Source organism: Apteryx rowi, unplaced genomic scaffold (genome assembly GCF_003343035.1).
Source record: "Apteryx rowi isolate R43461 unplaced genomic scaffold, aptRow1 scaffold_584, whole genome shotgun sequence".
Classification (NCBI taxonomy): Eukaryota; Metazoa; Chordata; class Aves; order Apterygiformes; family Apterygidae; genus Apteryx; species Apteryx rowi.
This window is the reverse complement of record NW_020450854.1, coordinates 363,046-386,967: the sequence shown is the minus strand read 5'-3', so window position 1 is coordinate 386,967 and position 23,922 is coordinate 363,046. Positions and strand designations below refer to the sequence as shown.

Below are 23,922 nucleotides of genomic sequence, written 5' to 3'. Positions count from 1 at the left end.
CCTCTGCTGAGCTCGACAAGGACCAGTCATCCCACAGTGTTTGACTCAGCCCCACCTCGCCAAGAGCATAAATTCAGCGCATAAACGTTCCTCCATTCTGAGGACAAGAACACCAACCTATGGATGGGTCAACGGGCCTGGACCTCTCTCCTCCCCAAAACAGGGGCGCCTTTTTGGTAAGGTTTGCACCTCTGACAACGCCGGACGTTACCCCGGGAAAAATACCATTGTTGAAAGCGCTTAATTATCAGTTTGAGCTCGGAAAAAGTAGAATTTGTTGCAGTAAGTGCATTTATCACTGGCAATCCTGAACCTGTTGATCTGTCGCTTTAATAAATTGTCTATTTTGATCAACTTTGCGAACCTGACTCAGTGAAAGTCCTTTTGAGGAGGGCTCTGGCAGGCAAACGTTGATTACCCCTTTCCCTCCCTTCACGCGACAGTAACACAAAGAGGATATGATCACGCAGGCTAAGCAACAGGCAGAAAAAAATCTTTGTTGCTATGTTTTATATGGATTGCCACAGATCAGTGGTGGCATCAGGGTGGCAGAAAAAAAATTACATACTAAAGTGAACAACATCAAGATTTTGAGTATCTAGATAAAGATAAAAGTATTGAGGATAAAGAAAAGGAAAAATGGTATCTTAACATATAGAGTTGAGTGGTGATTACAGAAAAAAAAAACCCCAAACCCACAAATGTAAGCTTTTCATTCCCCTGCCACCACCACCACCTCTTTTCTGGGGAGAGAATAGGACTTTGGTTTCAGTTACGTTGACGCAGTTTCATGCTGCTCCTAGAAGGAAAGAAGTGGGAGAAAGGAGCCAAAATGGGAAGCAAAACACTGAAAACTAACTGCCAGCATAAATAAGCCTCACTTGAGGCAGTGACCACAGAAAAGCCATAACATGCATTTATGTTTGTCACTGGCAGACTCTGCGTGCTCAGTAATGGCACAGTGCTTTGCGGTAAACTAATCTTGCCTTTATTGCACAGAGTCACCCGATGCATTGCATTCATAAAATTCTTTTTGATGAGTTCAGGGAAACCACTTTGTCAAAAGAGCACTTAGCACCCCATAAGTCAGCTAACTTTTTGTTTAACCGGCCTCTTTCTATGTTTCAAGGAATGCCCTCATTTCTGAAAGCTCTCTTTTGTGCCCTACAGAGAACCCTTACAGGGCAAGCTTTAGCAATAACCTGCAGAGTGATGGAGCTTATAACTGAGGGCATGATAWGAGAAATTCCCAGGTTTCAGATACTTGCAAGTCTAACTAATTTATAATCTTGGATATCCTTCTCATAGTTCTCTGCTCTCTCCAGAAAATTCTATTTTCAATAATTAATTTTATGAGGTGGCATCAGAGTGGAAAAAAATTGTATTTACACATACTAAGCTCTTGTTGGTAACATTTTTACTGCAAAAACAATGATTCCCTGTGAAGATAAAGATATTGAAAGATGGAAAACAGAAGATATTCTTTCTACACTCATGTAACTTCTAGGAAGGTAAGTGACTTATGGCATACTTCCCTTAAGAGGACATAGCATATTTCTTTTTCTTGCTAGGAAGTTAATATTCATGTTTTTAACAGTTTCATTGCAAATTCTCTTGAGGGGGAAAAAATATATACATGACAATACTGAATTTAGACTTTTTGGTATTTAACAGTAGCTATACCTTTCTTTATCTGGATGATGCTTTCACTAAGCCCCCAGTGGATTCAATGAGTATGTTGACTAACTGTATGGCACCTTCGTTGTTGAGAAAAAACATGCGAGTATTATATTATATATGAGTATATATGTGAGTATTAAATATGTTATTTTAAATATATATATTTAATCAGATGCAGCAGAAAGATAGCTAGGAAGGCTGATTTTCTTTGTTTATTTCTCATATTTTACACGTCTGCTTTCAAAGTTCCTAGGTACCACCTCTCCCAGGAAGAAATTCAACTGTGCCTGACAAAACGTAGTATGTTAATGCCTCCTAAACATCTTCCATAGGTAGACCTAGCTGGCATGACTTAGGACAAAAGGATATCATTTCTTTAGCATAGCAGCCTCAGAGAGCAAAGCCTTGGGAAGAATCTTAAATGCAGCCCCTACCAAGGCCTCACTCAAGCAGCACAAGGAGTATCTCCCAGTCAGTGTGAATATATTCTCAGCTATTTAGCAGTGTGTGCTTCAAAAAACATCTTAATCAAACTACATAAAGGTGGGATTGCTGTGAATTACCAGCAATATTCGATAAGGCCAAGAAGCCCCTGAAGGCCCGTTCCAAGGAAATGTAATGATTGAGATTTGCTGCAATTTAATGTCATGATACAGACCTACTCCTCATGACATCTCTCACCCCAAGCTATTGTTTACATGATTACATTTATATTTACTCCTTTGCATAAGAAGTTTGTTTATTATAATCACACCACATCAGTTTATCTACCCCAGGAAAAATAAAACATTAATAGATGATTTCAGCTTTGAAGTATGTGTCTCGTGATTTTGGAAATATTTCTTATATACTTGCAACCTGCTAGATGTTACTCACCAAATATCCCCAAATTTACTTTAAAGCAGCAGGTGGTGCAACTGCAGAGAAATCAATGCCAGTATACTGCTGCCAAACCAGACAAATGGAATATTGAATCAATAAAACCACTGACAGATGCAGTTTCTCTCTATCCTCATTACATCATCATTTTAAACTACTGTAGAAATTTTAGACAAAAAGAAAAAGGCCGGTTAGTCTTTTAAACTATGGAGTTTTGGTCTTTGCTACAAAGAAATAACATTTGTAGCACTAGAATACATTCACTTTAAGTTATATCTGCGATGACTACATGCAACCTTTTTTTGCGGGTGCAAAACTGAAATTAATTGCCAACAAGAGCTGCTAACAGCCTAGCCTTTTCCTTTGCCATTAATATTACTTTGTAATTACAGACAAGTAGCTAGCCATGTGCCTTCTTGATTTATAAGCATGCAATAATGTAAATAAAATTAAATTAAAAAATAAACTATTAAAAATAAAAAATATTAAAAATAAAACCTTATTTTTTATAGGATCTTTAAAATATAGGTTGAAAGTAGGAAAAACAATGAGTTTACACTGTATTTTTGTTACAATATGGAATGCTTTCTAAAAGATGGTGAATAAGTACAATCCAACAAGCAACACATGTACAAACATTATATATTGAAGATAATTTTACTTTCCAAGGAAAGTATTTATGTACAGCAGTGATTTTGAACTCCTTTTGGATTTGTGGACCCACAACATTTTTCCAGCAGAGATGCAGACTCCTTGCTTTCCTTTCTTCCATTTTTGCATCTCTTAATTCACAGATCCCTTGAAGCTGAAAACCATTAATGTAGCTAATACCTGATTTTATACTCTTGCTTTTACAATTTAATATGTAACCCTATAAAAGGGCCAGACTTTCAATTTTGGTAACAAAAAAGAGAAATCATATGTATGTTTTGTTATGATGTTTGTAAGAGAAGATCATGTAATATTAGCCTTTGCAGGCTGGAGGACATTTTCCATAGTTGAATACAGTTCCTTAGAGTTCATTAATTTCAAGTACCTGATAAATTTTATTGAACCACACATTTTATTTAAGGGACATAACAAGGATAGAGCAGAATGAGCATCTTCCTACTTTCATGAATAAATGAAATAAGGCTATGAAATAGACTAAAAAGTCATTTTCACTATGGAAATCAAATGAGAAATTATGTCATTTATGGAGTGGATAAAAGCAGATTCATAAAACATAAGGCTGGAAAGGACTTGTCAGATCCAAATTTGTTTTTCGGTATATCACAAACAAAGAATTTCCCCAAATTAATTCCTGTACTAATTAAAATACACTGAGTTTATAAAATATATATTCACAGTGCAAAATGACAAATAAAATCACTCTGCAAAGTGACAAAACCAGCTTTAAATTCTTCTTTTGCAATGGTAAATCCTAAAGTCAGACTCAACCACGTGCACAATAGTGTTGAACTCATGTAAGTGTGTCACTTTGTGGATTGTGTCTCAGTATTGGCAACTAGCTAGGAAACCCTCTGTGAAGGAAATACTTTCATATCTGAATAGAAGTCCATAACACTTTATGTATGTTATAAAATGTCTTCAATATGTAAAGTCAATTTATAATGAACTAACAGTTCCTTCTGACCTTGAATTCAAGTGGGAGTCAGTACTTAACACCAGACCAATCCATCAACTGAGGTTAAAAATACTGCTCCCAAAAGCAATGCATAGGAAAAGACTATGACTGTAGAATATTATAATCACAGAAAATATACAATGTTGCCTTTGGAAACAATTATTATGAAACCAATATCAATTTTCCACTAGATAAATACTCAACATCAACATTCCATTTGAAGTAGAGTGATAAAATTTTGTTTAGTTTCTTCCTGTTAAAATCGATTCCAAACTATCCTCCATTTTTTTGGCCTCTCTAGGATATGCACAGAGAGGAAAAATATCTAATTTGTACACACAAATAAAAATCAGCTTACAAATTTTCCCACAATTTCACACAAATTCTGATAGCAATAACTATTCCAGCATATTAATTGTATCTTTTTAAAATTAACTTTAAAAAGATAGATTTTACTTTATATATCGTAATGATCTGTTGGTACGCAGGATGGAACAGAGCTAGCACAGTAATGTATGTTAAATACATTTCATTAATCACAGTCCCAATTCTGCAATCTATTTTGTCCCACTTTCACATCCAATTGTCCCCTTATTTTGTGTAAACTTAGTCACAGAAATTTATAGCAAGTCTTACTTTTTCTACACATACAACTTCCATTCCTGTCCTTGTCCCGCATTTTTAAATGCAAAGAGAAAAACTAAAAGCAATCAAGAACTGATACTAACACTTAGACACTAATCTATGATAACATTTAAAATTAGAAACAAGCATAACTTTGAAAGTGAGCTGAAATTCTCATTCTTATCTGTTCAATTCCCTTTCCATGAATTAACCTTTGTAATCTGACATTCCTAAATTTTAAACTTATACATTATTATTTTTTACATTAATGAACAAATATATATAGGCATGAGTAAATATTAGGACCATTAAATACCACTTACTTTGGCAATACGAGAATCTGCACAACAAAAATGCAGAAGAAAATGAGACAGGCACAAGTCACATAATACTTAAACGCAGGCAGAGTAGTTGCTCGATACTAGAAAAAGAATGAGCAGATGTTAAAAATACAGTTGCCAAAACAGATAAAACATCACTTAACTGAAATCCCAGCTTAAAAAAGCAGATCTGTATAGGCAATCTTTAGCTACAGTGTATTTCTTGTTGTTCAGTAACTCTCCTATCAACCCACACGGGGCCGGGGATGATCAGGCATCGTACTGAATCCTTTCACTCCTTGAAGAACAGCTTATATAGCCAGGTGAAATGGCTATGTATTGCACCTGCTACAGGATTATCCCAAATTCATCATAAGAGGTTTAATTTAAAAAAAATAGTGAAAGCAAATAAAATATATTTTTCCATTTTCAAGAATGACTGACAATCCTTGGCTGACTCCAAGTTTCTAAGTAATTAATTCTTCATACCTAATTTTCAGTTAAGAATAAAAACTTAATGGGCTGAAACCGTTATAAGAAACTACAACAGTCATCTAGACAAGAAACTTCCAAGCACATGAAGCAACTACATGTATACTATTTCCATGAGGATAGCTAGCAATAAGACTTATATTAATTAGGGTTATATTATTACTTCAATTAAAATATTTTATGCCTATTTTAAAAGGCCTTATATGTCCACTGATACTAGCAGACAGTTGATATTCTTAGAAGAGAGTCATTTTGCCCAGTTTTGTCATGACAAAAATTCTACATATAAATTTCTAATTAGCCTATCTAGAAAGATAAGAATTGAGTAATGAATTATTTATTAGAAGAATTGCTTTGTTATTTGAGGTAAATATGTCCAGATTGAAACCAGTCAAGTACTCAAAAGGAAATGACCTAAGTATTGACTTTTTTCATACGGTAAGAGTTTAAGAGATGATTATTAAAAGAAAATGTAGCAAAGAATATTTTCGTGAAGTGCTTAATATGCAAATCTCATAAATGGGAAGTGTATGAGCCATGCTTTCTTACAGCAAGCTCACAGCTGTGTCTTTGTGCTCAGTGCCAAGTTCAGCCCATGAAACTGGTACACAGAACTTTACATGAACACGGCTGAATAAAGCTTAGCGCCCAGCAGCCTTTTTTTCACTTCTGAATTCTGTGACAAATCAAAAGCAATTCTTGTCACATACCTACATGAATTCCAAGGCACACACATGACTGTGCTTGATGAGTACTTTTGCAGCAAGTTTTTTTTGTTCCAGCTGTTGAGTGTGTTGTATCTTAATGGTCTTGTTCAACAATTTTCGACCTTCACCTACTATCAAAATCTCAAAAAATTCTGACCAACTTGTGAATTCATTTCTGTGTTCCACACTTCTCTAGACAGCTTCCAGTGAAGTCATGCAACTCACTCCTTAAGTTAAATAATTATTTTACTTTATTACCTTGCTTTTCTTTCAGGTCCCGCAGGGCCTGAAAAGCTCCTGTTTAAATCAAAGTCAAGCTTCCCACTGAGTTCTTTTAAGTCAAGGCTGGACTGGTGAGTCATTGAAAGGAAGTGAAGAAAGGTATTAAAAAGCCAGATCTGAAAAGAACAATTAGTTCTTTGCCAGGCAAGCATGCTACAGTCTAAAAGAGACCAGACTCCTACAAGGCACATCTACACAGCTAAATAACTCAGCTCCCTGATTTTCTCCCAAGTCCTCATTTCCTGACTATCCAAAGTGTGATGGTGACTGTCCACATGTGATGGTTTGCTCCCAAGTTCTCTTTTAGAGTTAATCAATTAGTACCCTTCAAATTAAAATCTGAATGTGCTCCTGGGTTCCATTCGCTCCAGGCAGTGCATGCCCTAAACACTACAGATCCATGCTGGGTCTAGTTTCTTCTCTCTTATGTCACCTCTACACAGTCTCCACAAGCTTTGACACTTCAAGAGCATACAACATCTTCCTTTGGCCCTCTCCTACAACACCACCATTCAGCTGAGCTGTGAGAGAACCTGAAGGTGATTTCAGATGCTTTGAACTGCAAGACACCTGTAGAAATCATTAATTATGTCTTGGAGCACCATGTGGAGCCTAAAAGATACTTAAACTTATGTTACATAGTGTGAACCCAGCCAGACTGCTTTAGAGAGGGTTTAACCCTCTGCATCAGGTGGCCTAGGATCACTTTCACGAGCAGTGTGGACCCAGATACTGCCTCTGTCCCTGCACAAAAGCAAAGAATAGTTCCTTTCCCCAAAAATGTTGTTCTCAAGTCATAGAGGGATAATCCACACATACTAGAAGCAGTGATCCAGCAAGCTAGATTCAATCAGCCAATAGGAAAAGTAGAAGAGAAGAGCAAATCCTGCATTTCCCCTCTTTCTGAAGCCTAGTCTGTGTTTGAACTACAGGAAGGCCCCTTCAGTCCTCTCCAGGTTCACTGCTCTGAAAACTATTGAAGAACTAGGTCTCTAAGTCATTTCCTTCAAAAAACCTTAATCTCCTCCCCTTTTTAAAAAACAGGACAGTAGAAAAAGTGTGGTAATGCTTCCTCTACTCCTGTTCTCATCAGGTTCATTCATTTATCCAGCCAGCTGGAAACAAACTTATCTCTTGCTCTCCTGAAGGGCACCTTAACTGCCCAGCTATCAGCTGTCCTGTGCTGATGGAGAAAGGGAGGCAGTCTTCCTGATGAAGCTTTGTAGTGTCTAAAAACACACTCAAGATCCAAAAGGCCTTTGAAGAATGAAAAAAAAAGGCCTAACTTTCTAGGCTAGTGGTCGTGACAAACACCTAAAAAGGAGGAATCTTTCATTCTGATCATTAGTCCAAGCACTGCAAACACTAACATTTACTCTGTCTGCACATACATGTATCAAACATGTTTTATCAAACATACATGTCATAAGAACACTTAGTGTGTTACATTCAAGGCAGCTGGGCTTTTTTTTTAAAACAATATTTACAGTACTATGTCCTTGGAATGATTGTGAGTGTCAAGCTCCTACGGAGAAAACTAATGAGCAACTGAAATCATTACAAGACTATCACTGTGACAGGTGGAGTCTTTGAGACATGCCAAAAGAAAAAAAAGCAGAAACAGTAGAGTTAAGCAAATGCCCTTTGAGGATGTAGGTGATGGACCTGTGTATCTCTGGAATCCATTGGTCCTGTTATACCAAATCTGACCATCACACCTGCCCTCCACTTCTGTGAAACTATGAAAATTTGAAGAAATTCAAGTGAATTGTAGAGCACTTTAAAAATTGCCCTGGAAAGGGGAAAAAGGTTCTCAAACCTTATACTCATGACATTTCTTTCACAAATGAGCTAAAATATTATTGTAACCTTTAAAAGAACTGCAGGACAGGTGCTGAGGCCAAGGCTCTGTGTTACAAATGCATGGGATACAGGCCTCCCTTAGGATAAGGCAGAGCAGGAAGCAACCGTGAACCTCTGCTGAAAATAGCTTACCTCTTTTTCCAGAGTTTTATTATAGAAAAGAAGTGATATTCTTTGAATGTCTTCAGATTTAAGCCACTGCCTAGAAAGGAAGAGGAAATACAACAGAACATTATAACTGACTCAAGAATAGAGTAGAACTGTCTTTTTATATTACTGAAAAGCAGTAGAAGAAAATAATTTTGAAGAAAGCAAGTTCTTGTGTATTCCAACACATGGTGAATCACACTGACAATAAAACAGGATCCGACAACTCCCAACTTCTTTTTGACTTCTATTGCTAATGTATATATGAAAGAAAAGCTCAAATGATCCATTTTAATGTGGACCATTCACTAGGACAATCAAGGGAGAGATTTATATGATGTACTGCTGACACGGACATTCCACTTGTGTCCAAAATCCTGTAGTATATCAAGCGAACAGAAGAGAACCTGAGAAAAGGACAATCCTTCATAAGGTACCTTTATAAAGCATGTTGTCACAATATACAAGAATGACAGGTAAATTAGACTTTATGGACTCCTATCCTATTCCAAATTCGAGTATAAAAAACAATTTAAAAAGTGGAGGAATTCTGTCTTTGAGTTAAATTAGTCTCCTGACTGCGATCCTGTCCTTTAGTTGTAGGTTTTGATTTTTTTACTGATTATAAAGATCTCTTCTCTGCTTAAAGATGAGAAATGCAAAATAGAATAAGTAGTTGCAGTGAAATGATAAGACTATTTTAAAACAAGCAAATCTTGACAAAATCTTGACATAACACCTTTTTGCGAAATGAAATGTTCTAATATGAAAGTCTACATTTATTTTAATGGGCACTTGAAAAGAAATAGAGTATTTAAATTTCAGGGGGTTAGGTGGCTTGAACTTGAAGGGGACTAGAAAAATAAATAAAAAAAAAAAGCGTTTAAGCAGCCTCTTTCTGATAACATGCAATTTCTGAGCCTGAACATTAATAGCAGGGTTTGAGATGTTTTTTGCAGCCTTTCCAGCTGTAACTCTAAATTAGGCTCTAAGCTAGTACTGTAGCTAACATGTTTTCTAAGCAAAAAGGAAAGTCTCCATTGACAGAAGGCAATGCAAATAAGTAGCAATAATGAACCACAGTGAGAGAAAGAAAAATCCTAAATTAAGAACTTGGGAGAACAGGAATGGACAAAGTGGCATGTAAGATGTTAGCTTTGATTTGTGAAACATAAAATAATTGTTTTCTTCCCAGGAAGACCACTCCTCTTCCTGTGCATTGCTGCCTCAATTTATCTGTTTCACTATCAAAAGGGGCTGAAAACATATTCAGCCCTAGGGATGCTTAATTCAAAAATATATTTTTCAGTTTGATGTGAAACGGCTCACGTCTACATCTGATCGTAGTCAGGAGAGTCTAGAAGAAAAAGGTTTGATAGGGGATTGTCCACATAGCATGGTAGTTCTGTGTGCAGAGATACTCCCAAAGGCCAAATTTGGCCTGTAGACATTTGATCACATGTGAAGTGACTAATGCCACTTACAGTAAAGGCTGCCCCATACTTTGCATTCCTAGCCCCCATTTTCAGAAGCTTTTAGTTCTACTAAGAAGATGGCTAAAATGATACTGGTTCCATCCCTATTAAAGTAGTTGTAAAAATTTCAAGGAAGCTGTAGTAACTCCATATTTTTGCCCTGCAGTTTTGATTTTCTGATCGTCCTGGGTTCACAGATCCGGCCTTTGTTGCTTTTGTGAGAAAAGGCTAACTTTTGACTAAGCCTGGGCTTGGAAAATCTCAGTTTCACAAACACTCAGCAGAGATTTCTCACTTCAGTAAAGAAGTTTTCAGAATATTACACTTTCAGTGAACATTTTCCACCTTTTTACAAATTCCTGTTTCCCAACTAGACTTCACATATACAGTTTCTGAAGGGAATGAGGAAGCTGCATGCTCAGCTTCCATACAACTGCTGCTCTCAGCTGTCTTTATTGCCAGCACCAGAAATAAAAGCAAAAGACATCGCCAATCTGTCCTGCCAGAACTCTTCTATAACCAGATCTCCAGGCATGATGAAGAAAGAGGAAGAAACACGACCTCCATCACACAAGGGTAAGCAAGACTCAGAGAGAAGGTTTTGTGGGACTGGAAAGTGGATGAAGCAAAAACGTAGGGAAAGGAGTAGCCAGAAGATAGAGAAAGCAGTGAGAGCATGAAGTAGGTGCTGATAGGTCTGAGATGAGGGAGAGAGTATCATACGAACAAGTGAAAGTGGAGAATAAGTACAGATGAAGGGGCACAAAGACACATACCTTTGGCATGGAGATAAGGACAGAAAAATCCATAATTACTGCACAACTCCCTGCTTAGCCTAAAAGTTACTGAATTATCTGCAAGGATGTGGGAATACACCATCTGGAAAGCTAAATACTGAATTTCTGTTTAAATTCTTCTGTAAATCAGGGAACAACACAGACAGGCAACTAAATTCTGCCTGTATTCCCGGGGCACTTGGCTAGATAGGCTTTGTCTGATGGACAACATCCAGCCTGGGATTCAGCACAGAACATAGCAGCTGCAGTGACTTAGATAAAAAATATGAAAGGAAAGAGATAGTGTGTCTCTAACACAGTAACCAACTTATCTGATAACCTTAGTTTAACCCTGCTTCTGGGTATATATTAAGTTAGCAGATTCCAATCCATCCATCACACTTCCTACAAAAGTCCCCTAATCACCAAGGTGTGGAGTGGCATGGCCAGGGCTACTCATCCCCTCCTGTGGAGGACAGGTGCTTTGCTGCCAGGAATACAATGGTCAAGGTACTGGGAAAAGAATGAATGAATAAATAAATAAATAAATAAAAATACTAGTTTCTTCACAGGTTTTCTTGAAAGTTTAATTCCTGATTCACAAAAAGTAACATATTTAGCTTCACAACCACTCCATTAGATTAGCTGATAGTATTATTTTCATTTTACAGCTGAAAAACTGAGGTATAGGAAAAAAAAGGCATAATTATAATAAAAAACCATTCGTTTTGTGTCCCAAATTTAGGACATCTTTAGGACATCTTCCACCTATTTTTTGGAGGTATTTAGCATTTATGTAGTTATATTATTGGATTAACTTGCTGTTTGGGGCATCAGCACTTCTGTAAATTTGCTCCCACGTACACAATTGAATAATCTGGTTTAAGTGAATCATTCAGTAAATCAAGACAGAGATAGACAGAAAATCTAGTTTTGGAAGGTGGTGTTCAGCCTCTCTGATATAGGAATTCATTCCTTATCTTTCTGCCGTTCCCCACATAATTCACAAAATGCACATAAACTTTTGCAGCAATCTCTTTTATCACACAAATCTCTTCTCAATCTTCTCTGAATTTTACGCTCTAATAAGGTAAGACAGGGATTCTCTGGGATAAAAGAAAGCACAGTATGGTCATAATAATACTTTATGCCTCTATGCAAGGTGCCTTATTTTTGACATCGAACCATTGTTTTTAGAGCGCACTTATCATAGCAAGTGTACCTGAAGACAAATAAAAACTGCAAAAATGTATATAGCTGTTTTAGGCAAGTCCAGCAAAATCAAAAGGCTTTGCCTATCAGATAACTTACTTCCTTTTATTGAATTCTTTTTATGACCTATAAATATCAGCACTCTTTTCTAAAAATAAAATCTGAAAAATATTTCCCTAAAACCAAGTACCTTCTAACAGGATTATCAGATGCAAAAAAACAAATGCGACACATGAGTACTTAATAATTAGGTTTAATACTCAGCTAAGTAAGACTCTGCATAGCAGAAACAGGGGGAAGAACATATAATTCATCACAGTTATTATCCACATTTTTCAAAGGGCAATGCCTTGATTTCATCAGGTAAATATGAGAAACTTGAACACTTATCTATTTGCCAACAGACCGAGACCATCAATACCGCCTCCAGCTCCTCCTAGGACACAGAGGCAATACATGCCACGCTACCTCCTCCCACAATGTCAATGTGCCATTGAGCTTAGCCTTCTCTAAGAGCTTTCCCCAAACTGTGTGTTTAGGGAAAGTTTCTAGTTCTGAGATGTTTCTGTCACAATTGTGAAGTGTCAATTTTCACATCATTCCAATTCCTGTGACAGGTGTTTTTTTTGCGTCTCCTCCTTCTCTGCTGTCTGATGAGATAATTCTGTTGCGTTACAGCTATGGGTGTGCAGTTACAGAGCCAAAAACTCATTTGCCACGAAAGTCAAGGAGAGACAAAACCTTTGTCACAGCATGATTCACAAGCACAGTCTTATCCCATAAAACAGAAAATGTTACCGTGCAGCCTATCTTCACAACATGCCAAACCTCCTACGCTGGCAGTAGTGCCACTGTTTTCAGTGCAGTGGGTGCATGTGAAAGGGAGAAATAGTAAACACGCTTATGTCAATGCTGAAGGAAGGAGACAGCCCAGGATGCAAACCTACTTTTGAGCATTGATTCCGTCAATGGCCTGAATCATCCTCTCATTCAGTTCCTCCTCAAACCTTTTTTTCTGTGATTTTGTTCTGCAATGAAAAATGGGGGAAGTTACTTCGGAAAATCATCACATTATTAATAAACATTAACTTTAGAAAACAGGGGGTGATAGCTGGCATAAAATTGATGGGATAATAACAACGTTTTAACATTTATGCTGCAACAGCAATGACAGACTTCAGCCACACTGAGTCTCAGTATACTAAGTTCTTAACAAAAGCAGCATAAGCTACAGACTTTGACACAAACAAAAAAAAGTATAATCTAGGGCTATTACGAAGCACTTAGAAACAAACAAAAGTAAACATCTTGTAAAAACACAGATTTCTAGAAACTCTGGTTGAAGGAAAGTCATCCATAATGGTATGAATTCCTGAAAAAGAATGGCGTATGCTCAAATCCTTAAAATATTCCTGTTTCTTTTAGTTATTTTTAAAAATTGTTTGACAGAGTTGTGTGATGAGCAATAATGTGCTAGTGCACTGATGCATAATAAGCATTCTCTACAGAAAGGCTGCTAACTCTTCTTTTCTTGGAAATATTTTATTATTTTTAATAAGAGCACCAAGCCTTAAATTAGTTTCAAACATATGTCATGTTCCTCTTTTTATAACTTATAACACAACTGTAATGAAAAAAGGATCTTTTATGTTCACTGGGCCCAGCATGAATCCAACTGAGGATCATAAGAATGGGTTTGTCTTTTCTAACACACATCGCTGCAAACATAATCAGTTCTTTCAGCAGTTGTGCTCTCCTTAAAACTGATATTTCAAATATTTACACAGATTATGACTCTCTTCCTTGAAAACTTAAATCCAGTGCTAACTTAGTAACAGTGTTTGGTCAGAAGTCAACATTCAGATCTGAAATATTACTCTGCAGTTACCAAAATTTTCTTAATCTACAAACTTAAACCTGCCAACGGTAATACAGCCCTTCTTCTTCTACATTAAGATTTTGGGTTATTTCCCCAAAATTGATATCCTATTTCAGGTTTCAAATTTATACAGAAAGCATCTCAGTGTACTTACAGTAACTTTACACAACCCAACTGTTTTCATCCTTATTCAATGCTACAAAATTCAGGTAAATATGTGCTTACAACTTATTTTTCACATATGGAAAAATCTGCCTAGGAGAAATAACTAGATGCATAAGGAGACATTATTTAATCACACATAATCGTATTGGCAGATCCCTAACAACATAAGAATATCATGTAACTATGTAAGAGGTAAGACTGCCACAAACAGAAGCCTACAGTCAGGCTTCACAACCCACGTTTTCATATTCTAACAAAACACTTGATTTTCAAAGTGCTTATTATCACTTCAGCTCTTCCCTCTGGGAATGACTAACTAGCATATCTAAAATCTTAGTTACATGCCTCTGTATAGACAGAAGACTCTACTAATAGTTTCCAGAAGCTCCTTCCATAACATGAAGAACAACAACACAGTATCAAGATACCTGCTAAAATGTGTACCTTTCAAATCTATTTCGGAGTGGAATTTAGAAGCAAGAAAGCACAAGCATCTGAGTATCTTAAAGAATTGCATTATTTGAAAATACCACAGGCCAATGATCTTTTTTTTTTTATTATAAGGCTGAAATAAGTTCTTTTAACACACGCTCCAAATGTAAATGCTTGGTTTCACAGCCAGAAAGTCTTTGTTAATATTATGGTGATTCAGTCATAACCTCTTCATCTTCTATAAACTAACAATATTTTACGGGAATACGCAGCTCCCCAGTAACTGGTGTTTTGTCCATGAGACATTTACCAAGCAGAGATGGGCACAGAACAAACAGCATGAGTAGCTTGCATAACCAAAGAGAAAACAAAAGTACAAATTTTGAAGAGTTCTTTCAAGCTATTTTATGGAATTTGTGATGTTACTTATGTTCTTTCAAGAAAGACATTATCTGAAGTGTTATCAGGCCATTAAAATAAAAAGCAACCATTTCAGATTTTCTTATAGTGCTAGGCTTGTTTTTTTAACAGCAGTCATTTTTTTCTTGATGTAGAAATTCTGGATACTTTTAAAGAAAGTGTTCAGTTCCTCCCCATGTCCATTTCTCACCGCGTTGCTCTAGTGATGGAATAACAAGCAGGAAAATAAGAACTTAAATCCAACACGATTTTGCAAACATTTTGTGTAGCAGAAGCACTGCTGGAGAACCACAAAGTACTTTTTGAATGTTTACTACTGCAAACACATTACAGACTCTGAAATTCTACTACACAATGCGAATACAAAGTAATTAACAAAATAAATAAAATATCTCTTTAAGTATATGGGCATATATGTTACAATATCAATTATTAAAAGTCCTTTCCATCTGCCCTTTTCCCCCTCTGTACCTCCCCTCTCAATTTCCCTGTACATCATTCATTTGTGCACTAAAAGAATAAAGAGACTGAAAGACACTGAAAGAGTACAGAGAAAGAACTAGAAGCCCATCAAYATACAGATGCTAATCTGGAATAATGGTATTTGTTAGGAGGAAGTGTATTCACAGTTCATAAGTAATGTCTTCAAAATCTGTTTTCAGAGACTTTCTCTATTTACATAGAGGTATCAGCAGAAAAAAATAGTTTTGAGTTTCAATATTTGAAAGCACATCATATATATGAATGCATATGAATATATATGTATTTATATAGACTTCATATGACTAAGTAATTTTTTCAGATGAATTTACCTCTCTCTGCAACGCTGAAAATTATACTGCCCCATAGGAACATCCTGAAAAACAAAACAAAACCCTGTATCAACTATAATAGACCTTGGCAAAATTAAGTCACTTTAAAAATAGTGATAAAAACAGGGTCAATTAAGGAGAAAAGTTTCAAATACAAATACTTCTAACATTACATTAAAACTATATTAAAAAAAATCTAGCAACAATGACGATGGAAAAGGGAGTGATCTGGAGACAAATTGAAGTGACATTATAAACACTAAATTACTACTAAAACCATCTGAATCCAAAAATGCTTTTCTCTACTACAAAGTCACTGCTTCAAAGTCACTGTTGTTGGAGTATAGCCTGTTGGAATATAACTCCCACCAGCTTTGGGGAAAATTAGTGTTAAGCATTTTTGAAAACCAGACTTGAGTAACAAAATATAGGCAATTGCCACTATTTTCTTTCGACGAGCAACAGCAGCCATCACAAACATGCTTATTTTGTGATTAACTGTGATATCTGGATCCTGTAATGAACATGAAACGTCCATATTTTGACACACTATATTTATTGGATAAGATGGGTTAGGTGGTTCAATCCTACATTCTCCTATATAGCAGGTGCGGAAGTGAATGCTGATATTGAAAATAAAATGTTACACTTTTTAGAAGTAGAAGATAATGCTACGTATGAGCTACGGACTGACAGTGTCTTACTGACAGCAAAATTAAAAAAAAATCCTTTCTGTTTAGTGCAAAAGATATAATATTGCACTATAGCACTGTGAAAATCAGACCATCAGCTATAGCTGACAATGGGTAGTGCATCTTGTAAAGGTAGCAGTTACAGTGACTATGCATTTGGTGCCCAGGGAAGTCTTCTAATAAAGCCCACTTCAGGTGCCATAGCTATATTCTCACTTCACAGCCTTTGCTCCAGGTGGCCATATTCCAACTACAGTATGTGGCTAAACCAGCCACTAAATCTCAGAGAATCTCTCCTTATCAAAAGTGCCTTTTCCCAAAGGTGTTCCACTCTGACTTTATGTTCAAAACGTGTTCCCACACAGTGCACAGCAGCCACACTACATGCTGGGACTGTGGCACAAGCTCACAAGGCCAAATCTTTTGTTTTAGTATTTATGTGGGACTCCTTATGATTCAGAGATGCACTCATAGTGAGATACAGCCCCTTAGAGCCTAATCCACAGCTCATAAGCTAGTGGAAAAGCTCCCAGCAGCTTCACTGGGTTTTTGTCCAGTACAAATTCATACGTCTTCATCTCTCAGAAATAAACAGGTATTTAGCAGTGAGCATCTTCTTCCTTTCAAACATTGCTAAACTGTATGAAATTACATAAGTAGGCCCCTACTGTTGTGCTAATCTTGCCATTTTCAGTGGTCATGCTGTCCCTGTGGTGCAAGTGTGCAAATGGCTTGGCTGCTCCCCAGGATTCCAGGTACCGGGTCATGCGGACAGACGCTCTCATTTTGGCTCCATCAAGAGTATGCCGAGGTCTGATGTGGTGTTGAGGACTTCGCTTTTCCCCCTGATTGACAGAGAATAAGAGGTGACATCAGCCTTGGTGTTCATTACCTTCTCAAGCAGTAATGCATCATCCTGAACCATATATCTGCAACACATTTCAGAGACTTATTTCTGAAGAGCAGAAAAAATTTTGTATTGCTGCAACCACTAAGTATTTGAAGGCATCTGTGATAGCTCTTCTCACCTGATCAATATATTATGGTAATGAATTATTCAATAAAGAGGTTAGTGGTCCTGCTCAAAAACAACTATGGTCACAAAATGCAGGTACTACTAACCTTAGGGTTGATTACAAAGTAGGTCTTAACATTATGCTCTTTCAGATATGGGTCCCTCACATCTCCATCCCCATCTTCCACTTTGTAAGCTCCATTCAGATGYGCCAAGGTGACTGAAGTGATGTGGACGCGGCTGAAATTATGTTTTAAAAGAATGACAAAATTACAAATACTGATCAAAAGCATCATTTGAACCCGATAAGCCTTTTTTACTGGCTCTTACACTGCTTACTTCATTTACAGTCTCTATTCTCATTTTCAGAAGGTCTAATGGGCACAAATCTAAAGGTTTTCATCAACAAAAATACTCCTTACATCATGGGAAATACTGAGTGCCCAATTTTTTAAAAAACAACACTAAGAATTAGTTCAGTTTTCTTCACAAAGGCTGATGACTGAAGACATGGTATCTATACGTTTTTCTATAATACAAAAATCTATGAATACATAGGTTAAGAGAAAACTCTCCTACCCTGGGACTCCGCCAGCTTCCATGTGATTTGCCAGGGTAACATCATGTGACCACACATCATACTGCCACTTTTGTAGCCCAATAACACCGCAGAGAACATTCCCTGAGTGCACTCCCACGCGCATATTAATATCAACTCCAGTGGCATCTCTCACTTTCCTGTAGTTGAGAAGAAAACCTGTGTTAGGATGTGCAGTAGGGCCTTTATATTCTTTTAATTTACCCGACAGTCAAATTAACAATAACAATGGAGATACCATTTATTTCTTTTAGTATCAGTTAGCTCCATTCTTTTTATGACAGGATTTTTTTGTATATTACCTTTTTATTATCTATATTTGCAACTGTTTGCAGCAAATACTAATTTGCAAGTCCATGGCTGAAGTCCCTTCTTTTATACTCATATGAAAACATCTGGGAAGACTGAATTATGTAGGGGAAAATTCAGTCTTATGGTAGAACTTAGGGAGTGATTTTGTTCTAAAGGCAGCTTTTGGTTTTGCTTTTTAACGCAGCAACAGTTTAACATATCTCAGGGAGCTGGAACTGCTGTTATGCTCCCTTCTATCTGAAGACCCTAATCTCTAGGGTGGAGACAGGCTTTCTTATATATCTGTCATCTGTCATGTCCCACCACTCTTGCATGCCCACTTGCACATGGTTCTGCTTCAAGAGGAAGGATGAAATCCTCAGGATTTCCTACAGCCTGGAGGCTCAAACACTTTTCGGGGATATGGGGTCAGTCCCCTTCAGGGTGTGTTGAACATAGAAACTGCAGCCTTCCACCTACTGGGTGAGGGCTCTGCCCACTACATTACTTTGCAAAAGGTGAGAAGCTTCCCTCAGTGTCCAGACCACATCTGAAGTTTTGAACTTCCCGTGACTTTTGACAGAGCTGAGGCATCTGTTAATCCCAACCAGATTTCAGCAGAGCTCTACACAACACAGGTACTACTCTCTCTAGAAGAGGCATTTCTGAGTCACAGGTGGGTAATTAACGTCAAACAATCAGAACACGCTCAGACATATGTCATAGGGGTACCTAACTACATAAGTAGAGAATTATCTAATTAATTCAGATGTCTATGGGCTTAGACAGTTCTAAGAAACAGGATGATGTATTACCGTCTGTATCTCAACTGGATTATGTACTTAAATCCCAATTTATTTGGACCAAATCCTAGTCAGTAATAAGGAACATGAAGACACTCATTTTGGGAAAATTCAGGGTACTGGTGGAAGGAACAACTGCAGAGTGAGAACCCAAAATGGCTCCTGTATATGGGTCAGGCACGTGGTTCTAGCAGCATCTTCAAGCTCAATGATGAGATGCATCAGCTCTGTGCCTTCTGAATTACAGGATTAAACTGGCCTATTTCTCTTCTTTTTTAAAAGGAGACATTAAATTTAACAGGTTTAATCTGATATGGCAAATCTTACCATTAAGGAATACTTCTCAAGTGCTCTTTTTCTGGAAAATGAAAACAACAGGAGCATGACTGCGAGTATTCTGTTAAACTGCGTTTTATTAAAATGAGAGGAGAGGGGAAGATTTTAATTCCGTCAGTCTCTCTCTATCAAATGTTTACTGATATCTCTTCACACTTTGCTGTTTTGTGTCGCTGTCCTGTAGCTGACGCACTTGCAAATGAAGTACTTGTAAATGACCTTTGTAGGCAGTCAGCAAATGGCAAATGCCTTCTTGTTCCACACAAGGAATATGATGAAATACAAGCTTAACACCCCAAATAAAGAGTGTTTTACAAAACACTGCAAGGTGCAAGAGCATATTTATCCCCTGGGAGTGCTTTTCCACAGGCTGCCCTGCCATGTCCTGCAAAACAAGGCATGAAGGCTGCTGCATAACAAGCGCTCCGCAGTTAAGGCAAGAAGCGAGCAGAATGTGCTCCAGGACTGAGGCTTCAGGTGTTGTGTTACTCTGGACCAAATTAGGGGTTACTGTTACTTCTCTCATGGGATCTCTGATCAATTGCTCGATGATGCAGGCACTGAATGTAGTCTATCATATCCTAATAGGACATTTGCCTTACCTACACAAGCATACCTGAAGCTTTCCCTTATTATTTCATTTTCTGCTCCCACAGCAGGAAATGATCTCCCTCAGCACACCACAGTCAGTGCATCCATCCTGCTTAGGCAGCCAAAATATTAATGAAGACCATAGTTTTCCTATCGATCCTGAAATTTGAATCCGTAAGGATTCTGTGTTCTTCACAGACATGGTTAGCTTGTAGCAGCTTGACTAAGCACAAGCAAGAGTTCAGGTCACTAGGAAAGCACCTACTCTATTTGTTGGGGCTTTTCTCATTAGTGGACCAGTTCTCATCTGGACTAAAGTACCTAAGACTCACCTAATCCTGCCTGACACACTTTAACCCATTTCAGTGAGCCCTCACAGAATCACAGAACAGTTGAGGTTGGAAAGGACCTCTGGAGAGCATCTAGTCCAACTGCCCTGAGTAAGCAGGGTCACCTAGAGCACTTTGCCGAGGACCCTGAACAGATGACTCCTGAATATCTCTTAGGATGGAGACTCCACAACCTCCCCGGGCAACCAGTATTCAACTACTCTTAAAGTTTTTTCTTATGTTCAGATGGAGCTTCCTGTGTTTCAGTTTGTGCCCGTTGCCTCTCGTCCTGTCACTGGGCACCACTGAAAAGAGCCTGGGCCCATCCTCTTTACACCCTCTCTTCAGATATTTATACACATTTATAAGATCCCCCCTCAGCCTTCACTTCTTCAGGTTGAACAGTTCAAACTCTCTCAGCCTCTCCTTGTATGAGAGAAGCTCCAGTCCCTTTACAATCTGTAGCCCTCTGCTGGACTCGCTCCAGTAGGTCTATATCTTGAAATGGGGAGCCCAGAATTGGACACAGTGCACCAGATGTGGCCTCACCAATGCTGAGTGGAGGCAAAAGACAGGACTGAGTGGTGGGAAAGTGCCTTGAGTGCTTAGTTCTCTGCAGACTACCAGCTTTAGAAACATAGTTCCCTTTTTGGACCAGATCTGCAGGAATGAAGTAATACCAAAAAAAAATTTGTTTTATTTTATACTTAACCTTCAAATTGGTACAACAACCTTATCCAATAGTTTCTTTCACTTTGAGTCCTCTGAAATGGCACTCGGTTCATGGTAGCAAATCACAGACAGCTTTTGAGAATCTGCACAGCTGAGAAATGTTTAAAGGAGAAAGTTGCCAAGAAGACAAGGGAATGGGGGTGGGGGCTGAAGGCAAACAGCACATGCATTCATATGGAAACATATTTTCCTTTGACAGATGCGCTTTACACTTGAAGCACCCAGCTAAGATGTGCCAGCTGCCAAGACCACAGGCAGCATGGGCACCTATGGCTGGGTAAGGTGAGCATGCTGCTCTGGGGCAAACAGGCTGCCAGAAACATTGACTGCATTTATTCCAACATAGAGCAGAGAAGTAAAGCAACTAAGGCAATCAATGGGACTATTCACATGTTTAAATGGAAATAATCCCTAGCTTAGTGAGGCTGAATTGCTCAAAATGGAGCTATGCACGCTTAGGAAACAAGACTGAATAAGTCTTTGTACTACAGATCACTTGGCAATTTGGTATAATTCCTCTTTTACCTCAAAGAGAACTGGAACCAAAATTATTTTTGGCTGGTAACAAAATATATACAGAACTGATAATCTAAACAGCAAAATGCTGTGTTTCAGTAACTTAGGCAATAAGAAGTCAGTTTGGACCTCCATGACTGAATGTAAGATACATTCTAATCTGAAAAAAAAAGAAGATATTTTAGACCAGTAAGTCCACCACATATTAAGTGAGACACTTCCAACGGCAAAAATATTACTACTTTTAGTTTTAGAGGCCACAGAATTATTTCAGCAGATTCTTCCACTTAAAGATGTAGCAATCACACAACAAAATACAGTTGATTAATCATCAGTAATTTTTGTTCACCTGCGGGCCAGAACACTTGACATAATACTTTGAAAGCATTTCAAAACACGGGGTACAGATTCCTTGTTTCTCACAGAGATGTAAATAGGCTGCGACAATCCCAGCATCTGTCTACAGGGACATTGTGAATTCTGACTATATAGGAACAGAGTCTGGAGATACTCAGATCAGAATGTGCTATACAACCGAAAGGTAATTTTCTAGGCTATAAACCTGCTCTTACCAAGGAGAACATCATCACTCAGCATGAACAACGATGCTTGATAGCAGCCTGAGCAGAAAGCTATCTCAAATAAAACTGGGGAGTTACAAAATGTGAGGAACCTGTACATTGTTCTCTCTGAGCTGAAGTAAAGGATCACATTGTGATCTGTAAAATCATGCACTTTGATCTTTGGGAAGGACAATTTATGGCTCAGGTCTTGCATTGTTTTTCTAACAGCTTGCAGCCTCCTCTACATTTTTCTTCCAACTAAAAAGCGACAGGGAGTCCAGAGACTCTATGCAAATCCTGTTAGCTCACATCTATCACACAACACCTGAAGCTATTAAAATGTAAGTCAGAAAGCTTCTATTTTCACTGAAATGCTGGGATAAAAACATTTCTAAGCCATGATAAAAAAGACACAGGAGTCAGAACTTAGGGACAGACTTTTTTTTTTACTTACTGCTTTATGGAAAGGATGTTAGCTTCAATTCCTAGTATGTTAGAGAGACCAATTGCTCTAATTATAATGATGCTGATCTTTTATATCTAAATAAATAAATAAAAAGGAAAAGCATTCAATGAAAGCCCCTGAGGAAACAAGCAAGTCTGTAGATTCAATGCTTGACAAGGAGAAGTACTCAACGTACCATCAAAAAACAGGTTTCTTTGGCCATGATAAAGGGTAAAAATGTATTTGGGTAAAGAAAAAACAACTAAGAAAATGCAGCAATCTCATTCTTTCCAGTACTGAGGTTAGTTTTACAAAACATCCATAGAGCAAGGAGATTTAAATCCCAGTTTCCACAAATACTACATCACAGAATCACAGAATCRCTGAGGTTGGAAGGGACCTCTGGAGATCATCTAGTCCAACCCCCCTGATCAAGCAGGGTCACCTACAGCACATTGCACAGGATTGCATCCAGGCGTGTTTTGAATATCTCCAGAGAAGGAGACTCCACAACCTCTCTGGGCAACCTCTTCCAGTGCTCTGTCACCCTCACAGTGAAGAAGTTTTTCCTCATGTTCAGATGGAAGCGTCTGTGTTTCAGTTTGTGCCCATTGCCTCGCGTCCTGTCGCTGGGCACCACTGAAAAGAGTCTGGCCCCATCCTCTTGACAACCTCCCTTCAGATATTTGTACATGTTGATAAGATAGCCTTCTCTTCTCCAAGCTAAACAGGCCCAGCTCTCTCAGCCTTTCCTCATAAGAGAGATGCTCCAGTCCCCTAATCATCTTTGTAGCCCTTCGCTGGACTTGCTCCAGTAGTGCCACATCCCTCTTGTACTGGAGAGCCCAGAACTGGAATACACAGTACTCCAGATGTGGCCTCACCAGGGCTGAGTAGAGGGGGAGAATCACCTCCCTCGACCTGCTGGCAACACTCTTCCTGATGTACCCCAGGAGACCATTAGCCTTCTTGGCCACAAGGGCACATTGCTGCCTCATGCTTAACTTGGTGTCCACCAGCACTCCCAGGTCTTTCTTGGCAGAGCTGCTTTCCAGCAGGTCAACCCCCAGCCTGTACTGGTGCATGGGGTTATTCCTCTCCAGGTGCAGGACCCTGCACTTGCCTTTGTTGAACTTCATGAAATTCCTCTCTGCCCASCTCTCCAGCCTGTCCAGGTCTCTCTGAATGACAACACAGCCTTCTGGGGTATCAGCCACTC

The 23,922-nt window shown here is 38.2% G+C and overlaps 1 protein-coding gene across 1 annotated transcript in view; it reads right to left on the bottom strand.

The window, feature by feature from the left end:
* The window catches only part of ADCY2 (adenylate cyclase 2), a 198,317-nt gene that overhangs the window by 45,362 nt on the left and 129,033 nt on the right, over positions 1-23,922 (bottom strand). Inside the window, exons 8-14 of the mRNA XM_026082600.1 lie at positions 18,079-18,237; positions 17,607-17,739; positions 17,153-17,329; positions 15,793-15,836; positions 13,032-13,112; positions 8,607-8,676; positions 5,134-5,231 (exon numbers count right to left, since the gene is read on the bottom strand). Coding sequence (XP_025938385.1) covers positions 5,134-5,231; positions 8,607-8,676; positions 13,032-13,112; positions 15,793-15,836; positions 17,153-17,329; positions 17,607-17,739; positions 18,079-18,237 — 762 coding nt within the window. The remainder of the gene's footprint in view (positions 1-5,133; positions 5,232-8,606; positions 8,677-13,031; positions 13,113-15,792; positions 15,837-17,152; positions 17,330-17,606; positions 17,740-18,078; positions 18,238-23,922) is intronic.